We start from the raw sequence: 19,434 nt of genomic DNA, 5'->3' as shown, positions 1-19,434 counted from the left end.
ATTATTTATAAGATATAGACAAGTGCTATTTTTTTAATATATATATATATAATCGGGTAGTATACTTTTGACATGATATACTATTTCTCAATAATTTTAATAGATAAAGTATGAAAATATTTTAAGAAATACGATCATTTTTGTTTTACTTACAGTTAGTATTTGACTAATATTATTTTCTTAATTTTCCTTTTTTGTTCTCGGTTGAATTTGGTTATGTTTATTTCGCTGATTAGAGTTTTATTACAGTAAAAAATTCTCATAAACAGTCACATCTAACTTTTTTACTATAATAAAAAATTTTCATATAAAATCACATCTCAATTCAAATTAAAAATTCGAATCAACGAATTAAACGGACCATTTCAGTATTTTGTTCTTTACGTGAAATCAATGGAATAAAGTCTTGGATTGTTAGACATCTTTATTTGACAATATATATTTAATGGAATATCCTTTCAGAAAAAAGTATTTAAAGGAATACAAAAGAAAACACAAACATCGCTTAACATTGGCTGATCTATGTACGTCCTAATTATACTAGACTGAAATTATCAACAACAAAAAAATTTATACGAGACTGAAAAACAAAAAAGACAACACATTGGTCATTTATAATTAAAAAAATAGCTCATTTTTATTTTGTGAATAAAAGAAAAAGAAATAAAAACACAATATATTTGGCATTATTCCACGCTAAGTACAGGTGTCCTCGTGAATGCTGCATGTTCGTCCACGTGGGCTTACTGCTTCTAGCGTCTCTGCCGTTATCCGATACATTTGTCTTCTCCCCCACCGACGACAACCACTAGAAAGTGGTGCACTATCTTACCAAGCCAATTGACTATTATAGCCCCGCCAACTTCTTCCCTCGTGGGTTTTTTTTAGTCGAACAAGCATTTCCTCAGGAAAAAAAAAAGTTACACAAGCATTCGATCTTCTGACACCCTTTAAGGCTCAGTCTGATTGGAGAAATAAGTAAGAAAGATGGTAATTTTATGTCGTTTGTTAGGAGGGATGAGAATTAAAAGAATATATGATAATTTTTTGTTTAATTATTATATTATTTATTTTGTTAATTGTTAAAACATTTTTTAAGGATGACAAAATATTTTTTATTTAAATTTTGGTGGATGGTTGAATCCACATGATCTAGATTGATGGGTCTGAGGAAAACACTTCCGTTTCGTGTCTCCACTAAGGGTATTTTGGTCTTAGTGGCATGGGTTATTTAGTCCCGACATGTAAGGTTAATGGGTTTAAAGTTTTCGAGACTTTTGGGGGATCAATTTGAGACTTATTAGATAATAGATGACTTTGGTTAAGTAATTGCTATATTGATTTTGGTAAGTGGTACTTTTATAGCAATGGTGGGTGAGACGTTCATACTTCATATAAATGCATGAATTGTATATAGCTTCGAGAGAGTAAATGATTTGCATGGATTATTTTGCGAATTGGCCTCAGTATAAGTCGATAATGAAAATTAAATCCACCACCCACCAAAAGCAATAAATTACCATCGCTTCTAATATATATATATGGATGCCTTTTCTTAAAAAAAAATAATAAAAAAATTAAATTAAATCGTTTGCCTTGAATGAGGCATATAGGAAAAGGCTAAAAAACTTACGTATTGGCCGAAAATTCGAAATCACAAGGATCACTACTCATTATGTGAAAGTTCACTATAGTAACATTCATGATCACCTTCTCATTTGATTATAAGTTTAGCCAAGTAATTAAATATATATGAAATTAGCTTTACTATATAAATATAATACACGTGTATTTTTATGAACATATTATACATAGTCCATGAAATACGAGTAGTTACTTATGATTACAACTTTACATGATAGTTATATATGAGTTTTTTTTTCCCCCCTTATCTAGACATAGAATTCTTTCTTTCTTTTCTTTCAATTTAATGGTTGATGAGTGAAGTTAGAATGAGAATGTCACATATACAGCCAAGCTCACCATGATTGAGGATATAACTTTATTTGTGAAGACGAAATGGAGCATGGCCTCCTTATAGACTTATAGGTTGGAAATGGGACGTTGCACCACTTGTTTATGTATAAAGGGGATGTCATTTTCGTGCTTTTGCTGTCAAGTAGGGTGCCTAGTTAATTTGCGTGCTGGCCTAAACTTTTTTCTCTATTACTAATTGAGATGTATTGTCAACCACAGTGATTGATTAAACACTGAGAGAATTTATCCCAACCGACCGAATTAATATTCTTTTAATATAATTATCATATTTTTATTAATAAATTTAATTTCTTATTATTAACTGACGTGATGATGTTTTAAACATTTATTAATATAAAAATCATAACTCATTTACTATATTAGTTAGTACTATAAGAGTTAAATCGGAGTTAGTGTTACTAACATTACTCATTTACTAATTATTACTCTTTTACTATCTGAGGACCAAAATTGAACGGACTAGGATGATTATATTTGTTTCAAATGTTTAGAATGTTCATGTCTTTGGCTTTGGTTATATTTGTTATGCTAATGAGAGCGTGTTTAAATCAAGCTACGTGAGAAGATTTTGTTATCATTACTTTTTTAGATTAAAACAAATGATAAGAAGGAAGAATATCGCGTAATGGATGAGCTGTATCATTAATTTTTAGTTTATGTAAAGAGTGACCGTAATTTTTTTTCTCTTTTTTTTCTTTTTTCTATTTTTTTTTTTTTTTGTAAATTTTTAATTTATTCAGGTGTTGATTTCTTTGAAATACTCTCCATTAACTAAGCATGTGAACATCATATGGTTGATTCCGTCTATTTTATGACAAAAGGGCCAAATATAAAATAAGTAGTATGTTTTATTAATAATTTGCAACCTTTTAAAATTTAAGGATCATAATTGGAGCATACTTCAAAGTTCAAATCAATAAACACTTTCTAGTTTTCCTCGTGTTCTCATTTTGTTGTCGTTTTTAGCGCCTCTCGTTCTACACATTTTAACTTGATTATTGTTTTTCCTTTTTTGTTTACGGTAGTTTTTCCATTTCTTATTCTTTTTTTTTTTTTTTCAAAACTACTACCTTCTGTTGTCGTAAATTAATTTTTTAGTCGCCCATTCAATTTTTGTCGTTTCTTCTCTTTGAATTACCATATTATTTATTGATGGTGAAAATTCATCAACATAATAATAACGAATTTCTTAACAGTGAGTATGAAGTAAAGGATCTAAAATATAATTAAAAGTGAAATTAAAGCAAGAACACACAAAATTTATAGTGGTTCACCCTCGATTTGAGAGTTACGACCACTGTGAGGATTAGAGAAAATCCACTACTTTTGAGAAAATACACGCACTAATGCTCAATATGAGACTTAGAGATTTTTCAATCTATAATCCCTTGTTTATACCCGAAGTCACTGCCCCTAGTTGTTTCATTATTAAAATTTGAGATATTCCCCTTATCTTCTAAGATAGTTTATCAAAAAATAGAGATTACAATCAATCAGAGCGTTTCCATATTTGAATTTCATAGTTTTAGATTACAAATAGTAAATCTCAGAGGAAATCCTTCATATCTTTATCTTTGCGTAGCCTCGACTGCATAGATGTTTCCTTTAGCTTTTTTACTTATGTCTGTGAGTACGGTCAGCCTTACATCCATCCTTTTTGCTTCTCAAAACCGACCTCTTACTTATTTCTGACGCTTCTTTGTAACAATCGACTTTTAAGAGAATTGTTTGTTGGCGTGGCTTTTAGGGCTGACCTGTCTTTTATCATTTATTGTTCTTCTTTATGGCCTGTGAGCCCCACTCAGTGCTTATTTTAGAGTTCGACGTTTTACCTTACAACATCATTCATCTAATTTTATTTATAATAAGATAAGATATATATTAATGGTAAAAACTAGTTCGGTATTCAAGTCGATAGAGAAAATGATATAGTTACAAAGACCATTAAAGATAAAGGTATTAGACTATGATTAAAATTAAATCAACCAATAAAGATGAATTAAGTGCAGATCGCAAACACAAGTGTCAAGCTCTAATAAAAAAAGATCTTTTTAGCACATTACTAATTGAGCTTGACAAAAACTTGTTTGAAAAAATTGCTATAATTTATGGGTAAAAAAGTCGATCAAAATGACAAAATCAAAAGACTCGGAGCAATAAAATTACTTTGAGTTTGTTTAGTAAATGTATTTAAACTCATAATTTTAATTATGTTATAATATTTTTTTTTACAAAGAATTTAAATTCAAAAATTTCATACTATGATTCTCACACAAAGTATCTGTCAATAAATTAAAATTACTGATTTGAACGTATTGACCATTACAAAACTACATAAAATCAAATCTAACGGATTAAATTTAACGTCGCTATAAGAGTGAGGCAACAATTTTTATTATTATTACATAATGAAAACATAAAAAGTTGAAACAACAACTTTCGTTCTTACGATTGAGACGTGATTATTTATAAGAAAATTTCATAACTCATTCGTCGATTTTAACCCATGGAGTAAGAAGTTTTAAGGAACAAGGCATACGAGTACAATAAACTAAAAACATAAAATAAATAAAATAAAATCGTGCATTGAAAGATGCAAAGAAACGGCGTTTTGTGTAGGCCGGTTCTCCCGAAGAAGCGGAGACTAACGGGACCTTTCTTTCCGCCATTGCGGCTTCTCTCAAGGAAACCAAAAAAGTCTTGCCACTCTTCAAATTCTCCTTAAACGGTGTCGTTTTGCTTCCATTACTATACTTAGCTCCTCCACTCCAAAACCTCGCAAAGGCCTCTCAAGCGATGGAATTCGTCAACCCCGAAGGTCTCCGCCTTGACGGCCGCCGGCCCACTGAAGTACATCTCTCTCTCTCTCTCTCTCTCTCTCTCTCTAAATATTGGCAATTGTCATTCTTGGTTTCTTACTCCTAAAATGACATATTTTTCTTTCGCAATCAGTTGAGACAGATTCGAGCAGAGCTCGGCGCCGTCGCCAAAGCAGACGGGTAAAGAACCAGTCTTTTTGCTCTTAATTTTATCTTAGATTTAATTTTTAATTTTATATAAAAAAAATTTGCTCCATTTCAGTTCCGCTGTGTTTGAGATGGGAAACACCAAAGTAATCGCTGCTGTTTATGGCCCCAGAGAGGTACTCCAAATAAAATTCTTTTGTTATTATCATTAAATTGAGTTCGATAGTGTTATGATTTCATTGCTTTTTTTTTTTTATTCTCAGATCCAAAATAGGAGCCAACAAATCAGTGACCAAGCGCTGGCAAATACTCTTTGACCTCTCAAAACTCAAATTTTTTTGTTATGTATAAGTTTTGTTTATTAATTTGATCTTGTTGTTTTGTGGAATTTCATTTTTCAGGTGCGTTTTGAATACAGCATGGCTAATTTCAGTACCGGAGATCGCATGAGAAGACCAAAGGGTGACAGGTTTTGAACCTCTTTCTCTCTTTGTATATAACAATGTGTGACAAGAAAATGGCTAAGAGTTCTATTTTTCTTATTTTTTTGGGTTGTGTTTCGGTTATGGATGTTGAATGTCATTGAAAGTAGGCGATCAACGGAGATATCTCTAGTACTTAGGCAAACCATGGAAGCTTGTATCATGACACATTTAATGCCTCGTTCCCAGGTTCCATTTTTGCGCCAATCTCATTAAACCCCCCCTTTCTTTTGAAACCTAGATGATTGCAAACTTTGTTTTTGTCTGAAGCATTTTGTGTTTTTGATTGTTTCTAGATAGATATTTTTGTCCAAGTTCTGCAAGCAGATGGAGGTAATTAGAATTTAGAATCTTTTTTGTCCAAGTTCGGGATGAATGGGCGGCCTTACTATGTTTCTTTGATATTTGAAAGATTTGTGCTTGAATTTTGAAGTGTTTTCGATTATGCAGGAACTCGATCTGCATGCATAAATGCTGCAAGTTTGGCCCTTGCAGACGCTGGGATCCCAATGCGCGATCTTGTTACTTCTTGTAGTGCTGGATACCTTAACAGTACTCCTTTGCTCGGTAAGTTTTACACGTGTTTCTTTTAATTTTCGGTTCGAGCATATTCTTACAGGAAACAAACCTCTTTTTTCCTTCTTGGTGATTCTATAATGAATTCTCAGAAGATATTGTATGTTTTTATGAGCTTCCTAAAAGTTTTGCTGTTCGACAGATTTGAATTATGTAGAAGATAGTGCTGGAGGCGCTGATGTCACAGTTGGGATTTTTCCGAAGTTGGACAAAGTGACTCTTCTTCAGGTATGTATTTTTCAGCTTCTTTATCGTTGCTTTCAACAATCTGAAGCAGGCAACTTGTTTAAAATTGTTCATCTTATGTTCATAATGTCGTTCTTTCATGAATGTAAAACATTCCAACTCTGGCAGCAAAAATTTGGTGGAGCCTTTTAATGAAGTGAAAATCTCTCCCCTTTTCCCTTCTTGCTGTCAACTATTGATGTCTTGTGCTTTCTATATAAATTTAACTTTTGTAATTTTTAATCTGCAAGTTTATTTATCCATTCCATCGTTAGTTTCATATCATGATTTTGCCTCGTTTTAGAAAACCGTACTTGCCTACACAACAATTCATGCAGGGTTTCTCTGTGAATCACTTGTTGAATTCCTTCCATGCAGATGGATGCGAAGTTACCGCTGGATATTTTCGAAAATGTCATGCAACTAGCAACAGAAGGGTGCAAGGCAATAGCAACAGAACTAAGAGAAGTGAGTAACTTGATGAAGGAGATTAGTATTGCAATCCATGGATGTGAATATGCACTAAAAGTTATGCACTTTTATAATTTTCGTGTTTCGGCGGAGTTTTATGATTGTCTTTTGTTTGGCAGATATTGTTGGAGAACACAAAGCAATTGGAATATCGGCGAGGGGGATAAAGTCTTATGCAAGGTAAGGAACTGAAATTATATATATATATTACATTATCTAAGTACAAGTTTTAAATTACCTAATACTCGGGTATTTTTCTATTGAATTTCAGATGGTTCAGACTTCAGCTTTGCCCTGATTGCTGTTATACCCAATTCCTCAGTCCATAACTCCGCCGTTGTTGTTTTTTTTTTTTTAATCGATTATTGTTTTTAGTTTAAATCAACTAAGGTAATGGGTAGATACCCAGCCAAAGAGGGGGGAAAACCCCTTGCGGGCATTTGGTATGGGGTAATCATAGAGGTGGGAATGAAAATCTTTCAGATTCCCATGTTTGGTACAATTATTAGACTTTTTTAAAACAAAGTGAAGCCCATAGGTTTCACATTACCCCATTTTGCGGTAATCCTGATCCCACCCAATAAGGTGTTATTCAAATTTTCAGGAATCTCAAAATCATGGGAATCTCATAATAATAATAATAATAATAGTAATAATAATAGTAATAATAATAATAATAATTAATATAATAATAATAATAATTAATATTATTATTATTATTATTATTATTATTATTATTATTATTCATTTAAAAAAATATTTTTTAATTCACAACATTTTCATGCACAACTAAACACAGTAATGTAATATTTTTAAGAATTTGAAAAAGATTTCTGTATGGAACCAAACACAATAATGTATTATTCTTAGGAATCATATTACTCTCCATCACTTTTCTGGGAATATGATTCCTTTGTCAAAACTTTATGCATTCTGTTAATTTATCATATATGGTGGTAATTTGTTTCTTCACGTCATATTTAGACAGTTAAATATTCCAAAAAAACACACGCACAAGTTGAATCTCCCGTCTTTGATTATTAAAAGGAGAATACCTGTGCCCATTAAGCCAAATTTCTTATATTTACATCTCTAAAAAAATTATTTTTACTTGGTTTATTTTTGTATTTAAGGTACTGAAAATGAGAACTAGAACTAAAACGTATACTATTAGGGCTGTAAAAAATCACCCCGAACTCGACGAACCCGGTCGAGCCGAGCCGACTCTACTAAAAAATCACGGGTTTCTAATTTTTTATTTAATTTTCAGTTTTAATTATGCCTAACCCGCACTGCGTGGGTAGGGGCGCGGGGTGGGGTTCTATGAACCCGATGTAACCCTACCCGCTCGAACATGTTCAAAGTAGGTAAAACAATGTCCAACACTTCAAATTCTTACTTTCATAAGTTTATGGACTTTATGCATTTAAACTGTTAACTTATTTATGTTTTAGATTCACGGTTTGTGTAAAAAATGCTTGTATGCCATAGTTATTGAATTATGACATTATTTATATTGGAAGTATTTGATTTCAAAGTGAGTGTTTTAATTGTTCACCTTGCATTTAGACCCCCATCTTGAAGGAAATACATGTTCTGTTTGATAATGATTTCTTCTGTAACAAGCACAGATTAATTGACTAAAAGGTGATCATGTGGTCCTTGAGATCACCAACCCGAGTAACTCGACCCTACCTGAGGTCACCCGAAAGGTTGCGGGTTTGTAGACTTAAAAGAGTGTCGCGGCCTAAAATTTTCTCAACCCGCACTGGTCGGGTAGGCTCAATTTTTCGGCTCAACCCTACCCTACCCGGCCGATTTACACCCCTATATACTACTGAGTTTTCAAACTCGAACTTTTTACCCAAAAAAAAAAATCAAACCTTCCATGATTCGAGGAAAATTAAACGAATAAAAGTGGACAAGATTTTGTTATAGCAACTATAGGAAACATCAAAATTCCTTTAAAGAAAAGCGTCAAAAATATATCGAATGGGATCATTAAAATACTATAAATTGCTTTAGGAACTCAAGTTCAACAACAATCAGAGTGGCGCAGCGGAAGCGTGGTGGGCCCATAACCCACAGGTCCCAGGATCGAAACCTGGCTCTGATAAATCAGTTGGGCTTCCGTTATGGCTGGTTAATTTTGATGTTTTAAGTTTTAACCAACCATTTTAAAGAATCTGATTTTTCTTTTTTCATGCTTTTAGTGTTTTGAGTTCATTGAATGGGCTGGTATCATATAATCTGTTGCACACTATTTTGAAACCAGAAATTAGACACGTGATCTGATCAATTTTTTTGTGGTACACATTTATCTAGCTTCCAACATTCACAAAGACATTAACGAAAGAAAGGGAAAGAAAAACTAGGATGCCATTCTTCAAAAATTTCAGGCTTGACTTGTTCTATCACAAGGGATTTCTCCCCCTGAACGTATTAAAACTATTCTGGCTTAAACTATCACAACTCTCCTACCTAAAAACATAATAACCCCAAAGCTCTTTATGAAACAAGGAAACTGAGGCCCTTCATCCAACTCTTATAGACCGAGATGGTCACTGCAAAAACTTGAAGGCACGACCTTGAGCTGCACTCTCCCCGTCCATTCCTCCCCCGGCTTCAACGTGATTGGTCTCACGATTGCAGCTCCATCGACACAGACCATCTGTTTGTACTCCTCATCACCAAAATCTCCCATGGATTTTGATTTCTTCTCCCATGGATTCCAAACCACTGTCCACATTGGTAAAATGAGATATCGGATCAGAACCGAGCACCATGTAGGATCACTAGGAGATAAATAAACAGTTCTTTTTTTGTTATTTACCAACACTTGTGAGTTTCATTTTCTTGTGTAGCTTTTATTTTTTTATCACAAAGGAGAAGAATTAGCTACACAAGCTCGACAGTCGATTATGTTTTTGTTCTGTAAATATTTTTAGAGGCTTGAAGCTTACCAACATCGGGTAGTCCGTCCTTTCGTATCACGAATGTCCTCTTCTTTTCATGATCAAGGATTGCAATCCCATTAGGAGCGCTGAGATAAACACGGTCCACCTGGTCGGGGAAAGTAAAAAAGTATCATGATGCCAAAGCCTTCTATCAGAAATGAGTAACTCGGTTGGAACTTCTGTCATGTCAAGTTGCAGATAGGGCACCAGAGAATTTACCTCAGATTCAAATGTTACAGCGTTTCCTTGTTCGGTAAAGCGTTCTCTTTGAAAAAGATTGTCTAAGTAGTCGAGCGTCTCCAACCCCTCTATCCTTACTTCACTGTGGTTATGTGTAAACGAATACAAGTTACAATGAGAATGTAAAATTCACAACTAGCTGGGAAAAGATCTCCGATTATTTGGTCCATATTTTATGGATGATGGCCCATCACATGCTGCACGTTCACACTCCTCTTGTACGGGCAAACATACATTGTACTAATGTGTGCCGTACCTGCATGCTAATGGGCCAGCAGAGCCTAAAATAAAATCATAGTCGTAACTAGTCCCTAAAAGTAGGAAACATCACATTTAGGAGGTGGGGAAAAAGGGTCCCTGCAACAACCAGCAAACAATTTCCCATACCTTATGTCAGAAACCGAGAAGTACGTGTGATAAGCAAAGGAGAAACTGAATGGTTTGCAATATACATTCCTAATGCGTGATATTAGGTTTAGATCTCCATCTGTTGCGAGAGAAACCCTGAGACGAAACTCAAAACTAGCAAGGAAAAGAAAAATATCCTTTTAGCAGACTAACAGTACGTAAATAATATAGCCAAGGATTCAATGCAATCTACTACAAGATCTCAGGGGAAAAAAAAATTTAGGAAACAAAGAATATCTTAAGGCTACATTCAGAAACCATAAGTTGTTGATTCTACTTATAAGATAACAAATGAATTGGCTCGTATGCTCATACCTATGGGGCCAGCATTTTAGGTCCTCCTCAGATGGTCTGAGTATAAGATCAACGAAAGATTTCCCATGAGAATCATTTGGACGCAGAGGTGGAGGATCATCATCGATTGCCCAAATCTTGTTTCTTGCAAATCCATGTTGTTCTAATGATCCACCGTTTCCGAACTTCCCAAGCATAACACATATAAAGTCTATCAGTATGGTGTGTCAAAAAGCATATATAACTAGATGTGAGGAAAAATAATGATACCTGTGGGAAACAGATGGGTATTCCTCCTCGTATCGCTTTTGGGGGCTTGAATATGGCCTACAATTGACAAAATCACAAGCTGAAGAATCAGCACCCGCTTATTGATGAAATTAAGCGAGTCGTTGTAGTTTCGATATCCACTCTACCAATTTTCAGCTGTGGACTTCTAACTAATAACTTAATAAGCAAGCATTTATCTCATGAGTTAGATTTTGTACAAGTACAAAGCTTTTATCCACTCAACCAATATAGTCTGAGAACCATATTGATTACAACGAACAAGCAAAGTAGATTATCCAGTGTTCTCACCGGAAACTCAAGAAAACAAGATTTATCACTCTGCCAAGTTTGACTTGGGCAAAATTTATTCTTTTCTCAACAAGATCAAAAAATGGTTTGCTAAATTACACCTTGTAAATTGAAAAAGGCAACAATTGCTTTTAGGAATTCAAGTACAAAAATATCTTCTCAATTATTAAACCAAAAACTGTGTTAAAATTAATACCTTACTACTAGTGAATAGGAGTTCTTCCCCATGCTCGCTCCTCCATGAAGTGACCTGTCCTCCGTGCAAGCTTACCTATCTCATCAGAAAAAGAAATCATGAATTCCAAACACATTAATATTATTATCCACTAACTAAACAAGCCATATAAAGCTCTCCCTTTTCTTGGTTCAAAAATAAGATACTCAATTCATTGCTTCAATACCAAACCAAAAATGGGCAAGAAGAGATTTGTCATGTCTTACCCTTGCTGAAGCTCCTTGTGGGCTCCGAAGCACAACTTGGTCGATCCCATTCCAGTCTTTTGTAATCTCAGTTGCAGCCTTATAATCCCAAACTGCTGCTGAATGACCCATTTCTCAAAGAAAAAAAAAGTCTCTCTCTCTCTCTCTCTCTCTCTCTCTCTCTAACTCCAAATGAAACTCAAACTTCTCTTTAATGCTGTACGGATTGGATTGAGCACAAGTCACATTGAGAGACTATAAAATTCTAAACTTGACCCGAAATCCATATCTTGTGAAAAACCCTGTGATCTCTGAATTAAATACCAGAAACCCAGCTACCACATTGATTTCCTCTACAACTCTGTCCCTCAGATCTATGAGAATAAAAAATTGTTAAAGCCCTAAATCCCAAAAACAGAAACTTCAAAAAAAAAAAAAAAAAGGGAAAGTTTTGACACCTGCTAAGGAAACTCTTTGACACCTTACCTAAAAGTTCATGATTAAGTGCCCTGAAAATTTGTCACATTACATGTGTAGACAAGCAAAATATCTCAAAAGAGGAGATAAGGAGCGAAATCCTGTTCCTGAATTTAGTACAAAAGCTTTTGCCTTTTTTTTCCCCTCTTTTTCATTCAAAACCAAACATTTATGTGAAAAAAGATTGCAACCCAGTTCCCTAATACAGCGTCCCAATAAAAACCGTTTGAAAAAGAAGGAATTGAAGGCAATTTCTTTCAAGGGTGTGTGAAATTTACTCTACCCATATGAAGATTCTAAGCTATAAGGAAACCCATCAAGTTAAAAATAAAAATTAAAAGAAAGGACAACCTTAAAAACCAGAAACTTCAGGGACAATTAATAATCCTCTCTTTTAAGACCAATCTGAACTGAATCAACACATTCAATGTCCGGAAAAAAAAAACAAAAAAACAAACCAATGCCCACTCAAGAACTTGAAAAAGTTAAGGTACACGTATGGTGAGGAAATCTATTGTTGAAGCGACCACTTTCCCAGAAGCATTCCCAAACTCTGAAGCTTCTATAATAAACAATTGAAAAATAGTGCTCAAATGAACCAAACGAAAGAACACCAAGAAAATATAATAATTAATAATTATAGTTAAAAAAAAAATAGATGAAGTGTTTAGGAGGCAAAATGGCGGAAGTGTGAGAAGAGATGAAATTAAAAAGGAAAGAAAAAATTCAAGAGAAGACCAGGACGATGAGGAGGGAAAAACGGTCTTTGTTTTTCAGTTGAAGAGATCTGGGACGTGGAGACACGAGACGTACATGTTGGCTGTACAATATGGGCTATTTTGAATTATGATAATCAATTTTCTCAAGCCTATCAGCTAACCTTTTTTGAGGATTGGTTCAATATTCATGTAACATCGAATATTCAGAGTCATAAATATACACGTAATTTATAATGTAATAGTAAAAAGGGAGTTTTTCTATTATTCTTTCCTTTTGAGAATTTAGAACGCCGATATTTTTTTTATTTTTTTAATAGTTAAATTTAATTAAAATTACACTAAATTAAAAAAATCTATAGAATAGATAAATTCTAATATAGATTGACAGTTAAAAAATAAAAAACACCAATATTTTTTTAAAAAATAAACACAAAAAAAGTCCATATTAAAAACAACATTTTAGGTGTTACACTACGTGTAAATCTTTTAATCAAATTTATGATAATTCTATTAAGTCATTAAATATTTACGTTAAGAAACAAACCAGGTTATTTTGACATCAAGAGTTAAAATAGATTTTTTTTTTTTTTTTTTTTTGTTCCGTTAAAGGAAGAGTTAAAACAGAATAGCATATTACCGTTTTTCTTATGGAAAAGGATTCAAATATTATATTACCATTTAAAACATGTAACATTGCTCAAAAGATATATGGGGTCTTTTAGCTTGAAAAATTGAGTTACTTATTCACCTAGGTTTTTGAAACTATCTATTTTACATGTTTTTTCTATTTTAATATAATTTTGATCAAATTCAATTGTAAAAAATATACATTATCAGTATGAGTTACCGTAAAAGGACCCAAAAGATATTTATTATTAGTTTCTCTAAAATTATGGATCTTACATTCATTATATTAGGGGAGTTTCTTTAATAAGATTAAAAAAAAATGAGTCATCGGTAATTCTCTACTTCTAATTGTTAGATTTGTATCAAAAATTATATATCATGCATATTTTTTTAATCTAATGTGATTTTAATTAAATTCAACCGTTAAAATTAGTTCTATTAGAGAAAATCTCTTATATTAGAACAACATATCATCATATATTACTTGCACTAGTATTCTATATATTTTTCAACTTCTTGTCACATTAAAATTGACTTATAATTATGTGAAAATAAAACGTACAAATTTAACAAAAGTTTAATGAGATATTATAACCATTTAAAACTAAAAAATATTAATTCTAAAGTATTTTTTTTAGAAAAATTATTTGATAGAATATAAAAATAAATACTCTATTGATCATAAAACACCATTTTTAATCATTAAATTATAGTTAAATTATACTTCATATTTTATTTAATATACTATTTTAAAGAACAATTAAATTTAATCTGATGGTTTAAAATTATATTATACGGATAGAGCATTTTTTTCCCATAAGAGACGTATTTACTTATGACCTCGTAGACAGGTAAGATCATTTACCAAAAAAAAGAAATAAATATAATATAATATAATAGAGAGGTACGATCCTTCGTTGAAATCTGTCACTTTCCCCGTATTTTCTCATATTTTGATGTTATTTATGGCAGTAACGTTTATATCCTTGTGCCCCCATTTGGGATTTATTGTATTACTCGTATAATCAAAGTTAAGTTAATGGCTTTTTTTGGGCCGTTTAGATTGGTTTAAAAAAAAACTATTTTTGGCTTATTTAGTTCAAAAGCAGTTTTTAAATCTATTTAGATAAAAAATTTTAAAGTGTTATGACTTTTTTAAGCACTTTTGAAAGAAGTCATCTCTTTAATGCTTAAAGAAAAAATATTTATAAAAAGCTTTTATATTTACATTTTTAACCTTTTATTTGTGAACACCAAATTAAATATATGATTCATATCTTTTTATTACATTACTTTTTATAACAATAAGTGATTTTGACATTTTTACTTAAACAGGTTAAAAAGCTCTTCTTAGATATAAAAGCGTTTTTTTAAGAACTATCCAAACACTAATTAAAAAGCCTCAACTTATGTTTGTCTTCTTCTACTACTCAAAAACACAAGCACAAGCTATCTCAAACGTGTTGGTTTCCGAAACGATTTCGGATGCGGAAGCGTGTGAGTAGCGAATCGTGTATAACAAAAAATTTCATAAAACTTTTGAGATACTCTATAAATTATATTAATTTATACATAAATAAATTGATCACATTAATTTATTTACTAAGGACCGGATTAAGAAATATACCTAGCAATCGATCATGATGATAACTTGTGTTCTTTTATCTCGAACGTTCTTTGCTCCAATGCTAGTTTAGAAAACCTGAATCTTCCTCGTCAATTCTTTGAATCCACAAAATCGTGTTTGTGGGCACACCTAAAACAAAATAGGATTAGCAAGAACACTCAAGATTTTCACGAACACCAACACATGCACGACGTGGATTTTGTTTTTTTAAGAAAATTTTTCCCTCACACTCTATAATAAATTCGGCCACTAACACTTAGTAAAGTAAAAAATTGTGTCTCACAATTTTCTACAATCTCTTATTTATAGAGTAACAATCTATGTTTATCTTCAAGATAAAGCTTGTTAATTATCTCCTACTTCAAATTTGATTTTAAAACAAAATTCTCTCTCCCTTATCTAATAGGGCCGGCCACCACAGGGATATCCCATCCCTATGGTAGGCACATATCTGTAGGGGATTAGAGTAAGATTCTACTTTTATCCAACAGTCCAATTTTGACTCAAATTCAAATTTAAGTAAAACTTAAATCAATTTGAATTTCAAATTGAACAACTTATCAAATAAGTTAATTGGATAACTATGATGAGCATGGAATTTGAATCCCAAAAGGATTCACACTATGATGTGCGTTCACACTATGTGAACACCTTCACATGTGTGTTTCAAAAATCAAACTTAAACTTAAATAATCACATTATTTAATTTATAATTAATTCTCAATCAAATATCCTTGAGAATTTTATTTTAAAATTCCATAATTTTAAAATTATCATTTTGCCTTTAGTATCTTGTAGAATTATAAGGACGACGCGATGACTCATGAACCTATAATTTCGAGCTCCAATAATATTAATAATTAATTAAATACTTTAATTAATTAATTAATTCTAATAGTTATTTTACTATAAACTTAGAATTGCACTCTCGTAACTATAGATATAAATTACTTCTAAACTATGAAGTGCCCATTTGATATAGTCATTGCATATAAATCAATCATCCATAAATAATTCATAATTTGAGCTAGGTGAAATCCGTTAACCTCTCTAATTACATATTTATCCTTGAGTGCCATTGATTCTCTAATGAACAATGATTCATAAAACAAATTCATGAATCGGAGCTCCTATTGGTCCAAGTACCGAATCAACCCTTAAGAGAATTATTTACCTACTTATTTCTCAAGAAGGAATGGATTCCATCTCGTATAATAACATTCCTGGCTACCTACATTATCATGTCTTTAAAATACAAGGAATAAGATTCAGGATCTCAGAATCCGTACTTAGTAAATCAAAATACACAAATTCATAAATAGGAGTCTGTTAAGAATTCATGATTAAGATCATTCAATATATAACCATCGGTATACGCAATTAGAATTTCTATATTTAACGAAAATTATCAAAAATTCATATTGTGTTTGTGTCACTATTCCACATAATCTCATTATGCGTAATACACTTATTCAATATCTCACCATATTAGCATGCGGATAACATTGTTCCATTTTAAATGAGAATGACATGTATTAATAATATTTTAATTAAAAATTATGAACTCTAATTAAGTTTATTACGAACTTCATTTTAATTATTATCCTTAAACATTATCCTCTCGCATATAACACTTATATACAATGTTTAAGGTCACATAAATAATTATGGAGTTTTCATTGATATTCATAAAATATTCATAAAATATTCATAAATATATGCACAAAAAATAATAAATAAACTCTTTTATTAAATAAATAATAAATATCTTATTACATTTCATACTTCTAGAACATCAGTCCAACAAAACGGGCCTTTAATTTGTTTTCACTTTGAAAACTTTCTGACTTTTTCACTAGTTTACTAGAAACGCAGCATTTGAATGCTTTTTTTTTTTTTTTTTAGTGTTCCTTTTGCATATCTAGTAACTACTAACTACAGTAGTTTTTGCATTATTTATTTCCTTTTCTAAATATCTAATATTGATGAATGCTATATATATATATATATCTATTTTTATTATTATCTGAATTAATAAGAGATAAATATTCTTTTAGATTGTACGGGTCTTAATTTTTATTATTTATTAAAATGAGAATATATAGTCAAAAAAGTATTAATTAAGAATAAGATGTAAAAATTTAGACCCATAAAATTTTAAGGATAAGTCCTTAAATATTCTCCATTTCTATAGTAAGAAAAATAATAACAAACCCTAGTAGCTATTTTAAAGTTTTATTAATATTAATCCGCTTCCCAATATTTTTATGAATTCGGTAACTTCTTTTTTCTTTTTGAGAATTCCATCAACTTAAAATTAGCAATTAAAGTATGTGAACTTACTTCTTTTTATTTTATTTTATTATTTAATAGTAGTAACAACAATATTGTAATTATATATAACTCTTGTGAAATGTAAAGTGTCCTGGAATTAGAGTTGCAACTTTGAGTCCAAGCCAAACGGGTTGCTCTAAGCCTCGTCATTGTTGATCTGGGCCTGGTTAGGCTGAGGTTTTAAGTCTCAACACTTAATCGAGCCACCCCAACTCAAACGCCCTCTTTTTTTGTTTTTTATTTTCTCTTAAAGATACCTTATAAAACTCCGAGCCGGCCCTAGGCCTGTCAAGCTTTATGCCGAGCTGAGTTAGGCCAACTCTCTCCTTTTTAGGGTTGGCCAGCGCGGCTCGAACTTTCACATCTCCGTGCAATAATTAATTATACAAGTAGGTGTTCTTTCTTTTGGTGAAAAAGTAGTTTTGATTTTGTCATTTGTATTTTACTCCAAGTTCATATCATGGTTTTAGATTTTTTTAAGGGAAATATATTTTCAATTAAGGCATACAAGAACCAAGTTGACTAATACAACCTTCAACCATAGGAAAATCACGACTCTAGTAGATAATCGGTTTACATCATTCAACTCGAATGAAAGGTTTAAGAGAAATAGCCGTGTACCGAGTTCCAAAAATATATACCCAAATAAGTAAACCATCAATTGAGTACTCACATGGCTCTTTTATATACCATCTAAAATCGATGAAAAATCTTATCGAAAGCAATGCATCAAACCCATAGCCGCAAATATCTGTCTCACTAACGATCCACCCAACATAACTCCCACTTTGCAAACCGCCTATCATTAGAAAGCTCATAAACCAACTAGTTTGGAGATAATGTTTTGCACACCACCCCTAGTTTGAGACAAAGTATTTGTTCTGAACTTCCGAGAGCCCAACATGGCCATAGGCGCTTCCAAAGACCTAGCCAACTCACACGTTACAGACGTATCTCTTTTTCTTTTAATGTTTCGTTCCTCACTTGTTCGTATTTCTATTCTATCATGGTTTTAGGCTTTTTTTTTTCTTTTTTACACGCCTATTAAAACAAAATTATGGACATGTCATTGTGTTCTACCATAAAATTCGGGTTAGATTTATTTAATTTTATAATTTTTATTATTCACACATTATTTAGGCTATACGTTGTCCCCAACCCCTCAAAAAGAAAAATATATTTAGAGACACGACCTATTTTAAGCACCACAACTAATTAAAAAAAAAGAAAAAACTCATTTCTAAAGTTTATAGTACAGGACCCGTGTTTTATTAGTACTCAGTGCTCAACACCAATGATGGTAGTATTGCTCCAGCAAAAACTAAGGGTCCGTTTGGTTCATGGATTCAAATCATGTGATTTGAATTATTTTCGATTTACGTGTATTTTTTGTGAGAGAAAATACTGTAGCGAACCACGAATTATGATTCGAATCAGAGAGTGAATCTAGAAACCAAACAGACCCTAAAAAGAAAACAAAAGTAATGAAGCATGACCATGTGGAGTGTGGGATGTAATCTCTTATCCGCCAACACGTTTATTATAGCCTTTGCCTTTTCTTAGCAAACAAAGAAAAAAAGAATTCTTTAAATTGGGAGAATTAAAAGGTGCGTTTAGAACTCGTTTTAAAATGATTTTATTTTTTATATGAAAATAAAAACGTTTTTAATTTCAGACATAAATCATTTTTAAAAATGTGTTTAGTAATTTTATTTTGAGATTTTTTTTCAGCATAAGAAAAAATTGAAAATGGTTTGGTTTACATATTTGAAAACATGTAATTGTATTTGAAATAATATATTAAATAATTGATAAACTCCAAACGACAATTGGAGTAACGTAATTCGTAGTAACGCAATTCTAAACGACAAACAAATCTGATGCACTTCAAGAGGCATAAATCATCTATAAATTAACTTCAATTCTTTTTTTTTCTTCTCCATTTCAATCAAACCCATAAAAAAGCTACACGAAAGTAAAAGAATAAAATTAAGCACTCGGCGAGGGAATCATCCCGATCTTTCTGGCATAAGT

The 19,434-nt window shown here is 31.9% G+C and overlaps 2 protein-coding genes and 1 non-coding gene across 4 annotated transcripts; 2 read left to right on the top strand and 1 right to left on the bottom strand.

The window, feature by feature from the left end:
* The first annotated feature begins 4,695 nt into the window (after window positions 1-4,695).
* Window positions 4,696-7,292, top strand: LOC21386608 (exosome complex component RRP41 homolog). 2 transcript variants are annotated; one of them, XM_024174166.1, is made up of 12 exons: window positions 4,696-4,848; window positions 4,951-4,997; window positions 5,080-5,140; window positions 5,228-5,266; window positions 5,366-5,433; window positions 5,554-5,635; window positions 5,743-5,779; window positions 5,897-6,013; window positions 6,165-6,250; window positions 6,626-6,715; window positions 6,838-6,898; window positions 6,990-7,292. In XM_024174166.1, exons 1-11 carry the CDS (start codon window positions 4,795-4,797, stop codon window positions 6,883-6,885), a joined length of 729 nt encoding a protein of 242 aa, XP_024029934.1. In that variant the 5' UTR covers window positions 4,696-4,794; the 3' UTR covers window positions 6,886-6,898; window positions 6,990-7,292. The 2 variants fall into 2 exon arrangements, with proteins under 2 accessions (XP_024029934.1, XP_024029935.1); XM_024174167.1 differs by having other exon boundaries at window positions 4,701-4,848; window positions 5,557-5,635.
* A 1,470-nt stretch (window positions 7,293-8,762) lies between these two features.
* On the top strand, window positions 8,763-8,834 carry TRNAM-CAU. Its single transcript has one exon. It is a non-coding gene; the product is annotated as a tRNA-Met (tRNA).
* Window positions 8,835-9,028: 194 nt separating this feature from the next.
* Window positions 9,029-12,870, bottom strand: LOC21386607 (putative glucose-6-phosphate 1-epimerase). The gene is made up of 8 exons (XM_010111140.2): window positions 11,638-12,870; window positions 11,393-11,467; window positions 10,888-10,944; window positions 10,639-10,802; window positions 10,303-10,437; window positions 9,895-9,997; window positions 9,682-9,781; window positions 9,029-9,457 (listed from the first exon to the last, which is right to left on the bottom strand). The coding sequence occupies exons 1-8, from the start codon at window positions 11,746-11,748 to the stop codon at window positions 9,264-9,266; spliced, it is 939 nt and encodes a 312-aa protein (XP_010109442.1). The 5' UTR covers window positions 11,749-12,870; the 3' UTR covers window positions 9,029-9,263.
* Between the last annotated feature and the right edge of the window lie 6,564 nt (window positions 12,871-19,434).

This window comes from Morus notabilis, unplaced genomic scaffold (assembly GCF_000414095.1).
Source record: "Morus notabilis unplaced genomic scaffold, ASM41409v2 Scaffold1016, whole genome shotgun sequence".
Taxonomy (NCBI): domain Eukaryota; kingdom Viridiplantae; phylum Streptophyta; class Magnoliopsida; order Rosales; family Moraceae; genus Morus; species Morus notabilis.
This window is presented reverse-complemented; position numbering and strand designations above follow the sequence as displayed.